Source organism: Dermacentor silvarum, chromosome 10 (genome assembly GCF_013339745.2).
Source record: "Dermacentor silvarum isolate Dsil-2018 chromosome 10, BIME_Dsil_1.4, whole genome shotgun sequence".
Lineage (NCBI taxonomy): Eukaryota > Metazoa > Arthropoda > Arachnida > Ixodida > Ixodidae > Dermacentor > Dermacentor silvarum.
Window position 1 is genome coordinate 64830174 of NC_051163.1, and position 10813 is coordinate 64840986.

At 44.1% G+C, this 10813-nt stretch overlaps 1 protein-coding gene across 1 annotated transcript; it reads left to right on the top strand.

Annotated features, from left to right (window-relative positions):
• Positions 1-8739: 8739 nt before the first annotated feature.
• On the top strand, positions 8740-9681 carry LOC119431604 (transportin-1). Its single transcript, XM_037699083.1, has one exon. It carries the CDS (start codon positions 8740-8742, stop codon positions 9679-9681), a length of 942 nt encoding a protein of 313 aa, XP_037555011.1.
• Positions 9682-10813: the final 1132 nt, after the last annotated feature.

The window sequence follows — 10813 nt, forward strand, 5'->3', positions numbered from 1 at the left end:
GAAAATTCAGACAAACACGCGGGGTTCCACAAGGCTCAGTGTTATCTCCGCTTTTGTTTAATATATTGCTAAGCTCCATTCCTTGTCATCAGAATATATGCACGTACGTTTACGCTGATGATATAGCGTTTTTTGCTTCGGCAAATGATATTCAGGCACTGTACGAGTACTTACAGGAATACTTATGCGAGTTGGAAGCTTGGCTGGATAGTATTCACTTGTCTCTTAATGTAAATAAGAGCGCTGTTCTTGTCTTTCCGGTACAAGACCCATTTACGATATCCCTTTCGTACCGCCATTCCACTATTCCACAAGTGGAAAAAGTCAGATACCTAGGAATTGTTTATGATGGAAACCTTAACTGGCGTCTACATATTGAAAATATAACCTCAAAAGCTTCCCGTGCAATGGGGATATTGAAAAGGATTAGCAATAATCGATGGGGCATGCGCAGGGACACACTTTTAATGATTTACCGCATGTATATCCGGCCAATTCTAGAGTTCGGCTGTGTGTTATTCTCTGGCTCCCCTGCTTACAAACTACGTCCACTACTTTTGCTGGAAAGGGAAGCACTTCGTTTATGTCTGGGGCTGCCAAAGTTTGTAGCAAACGCCGTGCTCTACAAGGAATCACGACTTCCTTCCCTAGAAATGAGATTTAAAATACTCACTGTTCAAACATTCATAAGGCTCTATGAATCACCAATAAGAAGATCCCAGTCGATATTTATTGGTCAACCCGCTTTATTTTTTGGAGTCCCATGGCCTCGGTTTCACATGCCACAGGTGAATAAAACAGAATCGTTATTAAGTCCGTTAAATGTACGATTAAATGATATAATCACGGTAAGCAGCATCCAAAATTCATTGGTTATTACTTATGATAACATATACCCCAACCATGCGAAGCAGCTTCCCTGGCATATTCTTAACGGCTTACTCCAAGATCACTTGGACAAGCTCCAAACAAACGTAATTATAGCCACAGATGCTTCGCAGAGTGAGGAAAAAGCCGGGGTTGGAATTTTTTCATCTGCATTAGACTGGTCTTTTTCTGTTCGACTCCCCGACTATACTCCAATATTCCTAGCGGAATTCCTAGCTGTTTTCTTAGCTTTGCGTAAGCTACAGCCTCCCACAACAACCGCGGTAGTATTAACAGACAAATATTGACCCAAGTCCCCAAAGCAGGAGATGCTATTACAGGGATCAAACGCATTTGCCGAATATTATTATCCTTGTGCACCTCACTTACTGCTCCTGGCGAGTCGCATATAGTAAAAAATTTGCACTCATTGGTTCCAAGTCATTTGCAGAATTTGCGATTAGTATGGGTACCTGGTCACAAAGGCATATTTATGAATGAAGCGGCAGATAGCCTGGCAAAGGCTTCTATTACAGGCCCTGTGTGTTCCCTTCTTCCAACGACAGGTTTCATAACGTCTGCCAGGTTTAGAAGATACACCCTTATGGCATCAAAATCAGAACTAACATCATCCTCCGAACTGCACCACTTACAATTCCCTTGGAGCAGGAACTTTTGCAAATCCAGACAAACAGAGGTGACATTAACAAGACTGCGATGTCGAGTCCCCCGCCTAAATTTCTACATGCACCGATCTGGTCTGGCGATCTCCCCTTTGTGCCATTTCTGTAACGAATTCGAAACGATCGACCATTACTTACTGGACTGCCGGCGTTTCTCCTCCCTAAGAAAAAGAACATTGCAAATTGCAATGCGACAGCTCGGCCTGCCATTGAACTCTCCGGAACTGCTGTCTTTCGGAGCTTCTGTGCTTGGACACTCACACAGGAATGTATGCATCGCCATAGAGAAATTCATTGTTGAATCAAACCGGTTCCATTGTTAATCATATTAATCCATTTATCATTACCTTATTCCCTCTTGTATGCCTACTTTTTTATATATTTATTGTCCACTGAATTGTATTAGAATTTATTCGCTTTCTTATATTTACCAAAATTAAACATTTGCTAAATTTATTCACTTAGCACGTATATAAAATCTGCCCGACTCTTGGCCGATCCCCGTGAGTGGGTATGCGCCAAAGAAAAGGTCATCATCATCATCATCAGGTTAGCGCCTCGACTCCGCTGCGTTCGATTCCTACGTTCCTGCGTTTGATCCCTGTAATAGCATCTCCTGCTTTGGGGACTTGGGTCAAGTATCGGGTGGTATTTTCTTTGTTCACCTTGATCTTACGTTACTCTTTTTATTTCCGTTTGAAGAATTCTTATGTGTTTTTGAGTTACTCAGCCTTGCTTCATGTCTGTCTCATCACCTGGCCTCGGGGCTTCCCCGTGGTCAGCCTCGGTGGCTCCCCAGGAGCTACCGCTTGAGTTTTTTCTCCGCAGTGGAACCGGCAACGTTCCCGTGGCCATGGTGCCTACCGACGGGGGTATAATTAACATGAAAAACCCGAAGACGATTCAGGTGGAGTTGCAGAAGGCGTCAACTCACTACCGACAGATCACTGAGGTCCGCCAGTTCGGCAAGGGAGGTATTTTATGTTGCTCGCCAGACCACAACTGTGCCAAGGAACTGCTCAATTGCCCAACATTCGCTTCACATCCGGTGAGATGTTTTGTCCCACCACATCTTGCATGCTCTAGAGGCATTGTACGAGGTGTAGACGTCAGTTTAACCCCTGAAGAAATTTTAGAGATGTTTTCGGTGGCTGGTGTCATCTCCGTTTACCGGTGTAGCCGAGTGATTGATAATAAGAAGACTCCAACTGAGTCAGTGATAATCACATGTGCTGGTACATTGCGACCGACAGAAATCAAGGTCTGGCCCCTTATATATAAGGTTGAAGCTCTAGCTCCACGCATTCTACAATGCGCCAACTGTTGGCGATTCGGTCACAACGTGAGGGGCTGCAGATCTGCGCCACGTTGCCGTAATTGCGGTGACAACCACAATTTCACTGATTGTTCATCCGAAGAAGAGAAATGCTGTCTCTGTAGTGGTGGTCACCCCGCTAACTACTCGAACTGTCCTGCGAGAACACAGGAACTTCAAATCCTGGAAGTAATTGAAAGGAGACGTTGCTCACGCCGTGATGCTGTTGCTGAGGTCCAGGGAAGATCTAAGGGATATGCAGGAGTGACAGCCCGTCAACAAATGGTTGCAGACTCGGTCGACCCTTTCCGATGCTATTGCGATAGCTGTCGAAAAAGCGCTCTCAAAGGCTATGGAACGACTAACATCAAACCTATCGGAGACTCTAGCTCATGTGATGACATCACAAATGATTCAGCTTTTCAGTTCTGTAACGAGCCCTAACACTAGCTCGCAGATTCCTACAAATCCCATTACATCGAACGCTGGGCACCTAATAGATCCCTCGCCAGTCATTGCAGAAAGCACTAAAAATGCAAGACCATCAACTTCAACTCAGCAGACCGACAACGGATGCTTCTCTGGATCAGTGTCGGAAAACAACCAGGACGTAGAAATGGATCTTCCGACGCTTAAACGCACAAGATCACCTAATGATAATTCATCCACCTCTGTCCCGCACTCCAAAACCAAAAAAATTGTTAAAGATAACATTTCTAAATCCGATGCCTAACCCCAATTCTTCAAGTTCTATCCATAAATCAAAACCCGCAAAACACGGTAAAGACAGTCTTTCGAAGAAAGATTTTTTAAAAGACAGTCTATTAGAGCAAGTGATTTCTACAGTAGGCATTAATTCATCATAGGTGTTTTAAAGGTATTACAGTGGAACTGCCGTTCCATTATTTCTGCAGCCACAGATTTAGTATATTTTTGTTCTCAATTTTCTCCCGACATTATTCTTTTGCAGGAGACTTGGCTATCACATGGCCAAGATTTCCACATAAGAAACTACCGTTTATTTCGATTGGACCGTCCATCCAGAGGTGGAGGACTCGCTTTCCTGATAACAAATAAAATATGCCACAAAGCAACAATATCATATCAGTATATGTCTACGGAGTGCGAGATACTAGCAATAGATGTAACTATTCCTGGTTGTTCTCCGTTTTCTTTAGTTAATACATATTTTCCTGCAGGTGTTCAAGATATTCGATACCTTAATAACGTTGTAAAATCTTGTAGGAAAGAAATTTTGATAGCGGGAGACTTTAATTCACACCATGTGGCTTGGGGTTTCCGAACAGACTCATGTGGAAAAAGATTATCGGACTGGGCAATTAATCAAAATTTTTGTTGCTTAAAGACGAAAACAGTTACGTTTATTCAAGGCCGTTATAAATCAGCATTGGATCTAACATTTTCCAGCGCGGGGATGTGCGTGACTTCCTGGTCTACAGTCGACTCTGCTTCAAACAGTGACCATCTACCCATTAGATTTGATATTCTGTGCCCTCTTACTTCTTTAGAGTCTCCGGCACGAATTTTTGTCAATTACCAGAAATTTCAGAGTGTATTAAAAGCGACCCTCAACTCACAGATAACGGTGCCGGATGACATCAAAGCCATGAGTCTTTGCGCGGTATTAAAAAGTTCATATAAAAGATCTCAGTTCAATATTAACAAAGATAAACGTACTCACTCTCCTTGGTGGAATTCGGAGTGCACGCGGGATTATAGAAGACGAAAAGCCGCTTGGAAAAAACTACTTTACAATCAGTCTCCGAGTAACTGGAGTGATTATAAGTTTGCAGCTGCCACATTCAAAAGAACTGTATCGAATGCCAAAGACGAATATGATAAAAAACATCATGAATTCCTCTCTAAGCCTAACAACAAAAAAGCACTGTTCAGATTCCTTCGGTATAGAAAGTTCATACCGACATCAGCGAATACTACATCGATAATTCTTTCACCACGTGAGACAGCTGCTTCATTAGAATTCATAGGAAAGGGATTAGCTCAACGCTTAACATCACGCTTGCCGAATCGACAATTAAGACCTCCCATCGCGGATGACTTTGTGGAAGTCACAGTGTCGGAGCTTTCCAATATCGTTAGATCTTTGCCTGCCTCAGCACCAGGTCCTGATGGCATTTCCAATGCCATGTTAAAAATTTTGCTTGCAATGTCTCCTGAGGAACTTCTAAACACCGTGAATTATTCTCTAAAAAATGCTTGGATTCCTCAAGAATGGAGGACAGCCAAAATAATTCCGCTACTTAAAAAACAAGGAGCTGGCTACAATCTTGACAATATTCGACCTATTTCTCTTACCTCAAATATGGTAAAACTTATTGAAAGAGTTCTATATGATCGCATGATCGATCATATATCTAAAAAAAATGTGGTTGATCCCTCTTATATAGGAATCGGTATAGAACACGAAAGTGAAACGTGTCTTCACAGAAGTAGTGTAATGTTTATTGCACATTGATATATAATGTCTATTGGTGTTTTGTGGCTAAAGCGCCCTTAGGCGTTGATGCACCCACGCTGACGCCTGGTGGCACGTCTCCTCCATCACGACTACCAACGTCGATGACCATGAGCAACCGTCGTGCATATGGAAGCTGCACTACGCTGCACACGCTAGCACAACGCGAAAGACGAAGCACGTAACTGACACACTAATACAACGCGCAAGACAAAGCACGTAACTGAATCGTCACCGAGTCAAATCAGCGCGTACAGCGCGTCGTAATTGCAGCCTCCGCGATCAACTTCAGAAACATTTTCAGAGCTAATTGCGGAGGCCACGCTCCGCTGTGCTGAGTACGGTGAACGCCACTACCAACGCCACCTAGGTGGCGTTGGTAGTGCTTCTTGATGCCAGCGTCCCTTCGAATGCTGGCATCGAGGCGCCGTAGTGGTGAGACCACCGAAGCGTTCACTGTCGGTGCGCGTTAGTGTCATAATGCAGTACTTCTCTTTTCTGCTCGTAGGCGGCGGCACCACCCCGAACAAGAGCGCGGGTACACGGAGGAGTGTTAGATATATAAGGCGCGTCTGTGTAGCTCTCTGCAAATGCGTTTGTGGCGCAATGGGTTAAACGCTCGGCGATCTATCGTCGCGGACCGAGAGGTCGTGGGTTCGATTCCCAAATTTTGCATGTTTGTGGAACTTTTTCTTCTGGTTTCTTTCTTTGTATTATGTTCTATGACGTATTTCCGTGACGGAAATGCGTCAGTGAAGTCTTGGTGGACCCCGGAATAAAACACTTTCGTGTTAAAATTCGTTACTGAGCCCAAGTCAAATAGGTTTCCGGCCTGGTCTCTATTTGGTGTGCGCATGTAGACTTGGAAAGCCGTATCCAACTTGCTAGAAATAGAAAAGAATTGAGTGCTTTAGTGACTCTTGACGTGGCGAAAGCTTATGACAGTGTCGAATACCCACTACTACTGGACAGATTACAGTCCTACAATTTTCCGAGATATATAACGACATGGATTTTTGCATTTTTAAGAAATAGAAAATTTTATTGTTTTCAAAACGGCGTTTCTTCAACAAAATTCGATCAGACAAGAGGGGTGCCCCAGGGGGCTGTTCTGTCTCCTGTCCTATTTAACCTTTTGATGAGTTCAGTTCCACTGAGCCGGGAAGTTCATCTCTATGTCTATGCAGACGACATCGCATTTTTCGCGACAGCAAGAGACATCAATTCCCTTTATCTGTCCTTGCAAACATACCTCAGTATGCTAGAGACGTGGCTTCACACTCTTCACCTGTCTCTAAACGTAAACAAAAGTGCAGTCCTTGTCTTTCCGCTTTCCGGGCCGATACATTTATCTTTAGTATGTGATCAGAGAATAATTCCACAAGTAGAGTCGCTTAAGTACCTGGGTATCACATATGATGAAAAACTTAGCTGGCGTTCTCACATAGAAAATATTGCAACGAAAGGGACACGAGCTGTAGGTTTATTACGTAGAATCAGTAACCGGCGATCTGGTATGCGAAGTGACACATTAATTATGATCTACCGTATGTATGTACGACCGATTATAGAATTTGGATGTGTTTTGTTTTCCGGAGGTGCAAAATATAAAATAAGACCACTTGTTCTTTTAGAGAGAGAAGCTCTTCGAATATGTTTAGGCCTGCCTAAATTCGTTGCTAATAACGTGTTATACCAGGAAGCGCGCTTACCTTCTCTTCACACGAGATTCTGCATGCTTACGGTTCAAACCTACTTAAGGGCTTATGAGTCGCCTCTTAGACGTACAGAATATATATTTATTAGTGAACCAAATTCATTTTTTGAGATCACGTGGCCTCGGTTACATACCCCACAGGTTGTATTTGTGCAGGAACAATTAGCACCTTTAAATGTTCACATTAGGGAAATCATTCCGTTAGATAGCTCCACATTGTCCTTTAAAATAGAATTTGCGGATATTTTCCCCAATAACGCAAAACTGCTGCCGCCAACATATTTGAATGCCCTTTTGCAAGATTATTTGGCCCATTTCCCAATAAATGTAATAGCGACTGATGCTTCCTCGTGTGAAGAGAAGGCAGGCGTGGGAATATACTCACCATCCCTCGATTGGTCTTTTTCACTTCGCCTGCCAGATTACACACCAGTTTTTCAGGCCGAACTTCTGGCAATAATTCTTGCATTGAGAAAGTTACCGCTATATGTTACAAAAGTTATTATTGTCACAGATTCACTTTCTGTATGCAGCGCGCTTAACGCATCTACAAATTTGACAGCTTTAAACACGTTTTATACATTAGCTCCTCCCCACTTAAAGTTAGTTCATTTAGTATGGGTACCAGGCCACCGAGACATCCAACTTAATGAAATAGCTGATTCTTTAGCACGAGTTTCTTTAAAGGGTCCGGCGATATCTGTGCTGCCGGCAACTGCGTATATCACTGCAGCCAGATATAGGCAGTTTGCTTTGACTGAAGACAAGAAAAGCCTCGCACTAGCAAAATCAACAGACTTTATACATCTAAATTATTCTTGGAATCGACAGTGGTGTCCCAACCGGCAATTCGAAGTAACACTGACAAGACTGCGTTGCCGTATTCCACAACTAAATTTTTACTTGCACAGATGTGGTCTGGCGGCATCACCATTATGCTACCTCTGCAATGAACCAGAATCTATTGATCACTTTTTACTATCCTGTCGGCGGTTTTCTAATCATCGACAACGATGTTTAGAAATCCCATTTCGTAATCTAGGACTGCCGTTAAGCAGTTCAGTTTTACTCTCACTTGGAGCCACGGTGTTAGGATATGGCCACGGGAATGTTTGCCGAGCCATTTATAACTTTTTATGTGACACAAAAAGATTGCCTTATTAATATTTTCCCATTGTTACGCGATTGCTTTATTTATCCTTCAATAAATTATAGCTTTAGCAAATTCAAAAAGTAAAGTCATAAAACCACAATTATGTTATTATTATTATTATTATTATTATTATTATTCAAAATCTACGTATTTCCTTTGCTGTATTTAATTTATTATTAAATTCATATTACTATTCCTATTCAGGCAAGGCTGACTAACTTAGTAAACACTACTAAATTCTTTTATTATTGCTTTATTTCTCATTTTGAATTACTCATTTATTTTTATTCTTATACTTATGCATTTATAAATTAATTTATTTCAAATTTCTATCATAATACCACCCGGTTCGTGGCCTATCCCCCTCAGTGGGTTGTGCCAAGTATTGAGGCATCATCATCATCATCATCATCATCATCATCATCATCATCATCATCATCATCATCATCATCAGGTGCCCTGCTCGAGCTTTCATGGTTCCATTCTGTCCTCGAAAACATCGACGTAATGAGCTGCCGTTACGTGGGATTCCCGTTCGTGAAGAAGAGTGGTCAGTCGTCTTCCCCATGGGTGCCGCAAGAGGAACGACTTCAACAAATCTTGCAGCTTCTGAAGGATTCGCTGTCTGCTGAGGAAGCGACGAGGCTAACGGCTCGGCAGGAAATCAAGAAGCTGAGTGAAATTCCCAACTTCAGCAACTACCTGGTATTCATCATCGCAGAGTTGAAGTTTGAGAATGAGCGGTTGACAAAACCAACCGGATCATTGTTGGATGAAGATGTGACTGCCGACTCTGGCAAAGTTCCCCGGCATGTGAGCGACTCCACCGAGACAAACAGCTTCGAAAGCGTGGGCGATCCCTTGGCGGTGATCGTTGCTGCTCTGGGCTTCTTCATCACGACTGACTCGACGCTCGAGCTCACACGCTGGCCTGAATTGCTTCCGCGGCTCGGCGAACTGCTAGACTCGAAGGACGACAGTGTCTGCGAGCGTTCTTTCGGGGCGCTGCACAAGATCTGTCGGGACTACGCTGAGGCGCTGGATACAGGGCCACTGAAAGATCAGCTCACTGTTCTTGTACTCAAGTTTCTGAAGTTCTTTCGGCACAAAAACCCTCGGATCCGGTTCTGCGCCGCTACTTTCATCAGCCTGCTATTCCTCAATCGCGCACATGTGGTGATGGTCCACGCTGAGCACGCTGTTGCGACCTTATTGCAGTTGGTGTATGAAGAAGACTCCAAAGTGCAGAAAACCATGTGCCATGCTCTGATAGTACTGCTAGAAAATCAAATCGACGGTCTCATCCCTCATATGAGCAGAATCATAGAGTACGCGATGGTCAAGATGCAAGATACCGACGGATGTGTTGCGCTAGAGGCGTGCACGACATTGGCCTTCATGACGAAGAAGCCTGTCTGCATAGAGTTGGTATTATCGATATACGATTAATCGATTAAAAGTATCCCGCAAAACGATTAACCTTCATCGATGTCTACCTTTCATTTATTCGACTTAATCGATTAGACATGTTCGATTAATCGCTTTCGAGAATTTGACAGGAGTTGCGCGAAAATGTTGAAATCGTACTAGAATGGCGGAGAACGAGCAGTGACTGTGCGGCTGTGGTAGAGCGACTGTCGCTGTTTTTCCGAGTCCCGAGTGATGCCGAGCCGAATGCTTCTCCTCTCTTCACCCACACCGCACACACCAGCACGCCACCCGAAGCCGGAGGCTTGAAATGCCCTCGTAATTCAAGGCATACTATCAATCCAGGCGTTGATCGTCGTGTCACACCTAGTCCACTAAAGACGACGCACGGCGCGCGCGCCGGTTTGGAGCACGTATTTGACATAGCGATGAAGTTCATGTCAATTCTAGCAAATCTGTAGCTTCCGAGCGTCTATTCCCACATGCTGGCTGTGTGGCCATTCAAGAGGTGTCGGTTTCCCCCGAAAATATCTGCCAATTGACATTCCATGGTTTTGGGGGTGGTGGTGGTAGTGTTGCAGCAGGCGGGGTTAGCCTGGCATACATAGCCGGCAATTGCTCCGCCCGAGCACCCTATGAGTTGAGATGAGGGTTGTATCACCAGGTGTCAATGAGCCCCGTGTCTCACAGGAAGGCAATCAGCATTCCTTTGCACTCTCTTCCTGATTGCCGCGGGCCCTCCGGGGAAAACGACGTCTTTAACTGTCCTGTGCGAAAGACCACTCTTTCGCAGGCTGTCGACCATCGCGTTTCTTTGTGTCGAACTGTGGGCATAGCCAAGTGAATTGGTCAATGTCGCCGATATCACCACAGAAGGCACAGAGCGGGGAAGCGCAAATTCCTGTCTTGAATGACCAAGCCGGTGTGTACGCGGAGTCGGTTGTGATGCGGTACAACAGCGTCGCTTCTTCGCGAGTAAGTCCATGGATCACACAGGTTAGGTGCATGTGAAGTCTTGTGGATCGCCCTAAAGTGATAACGGATTGCATACTTACGAGTTCTGAAAAATGCTTGGCGCTCTCATTTTTGGGACGCATGTCAGCGCTAGGTGTGCAAGAGCGTCAACTTTTTCGTTTCTTTCAATTCCTACGTG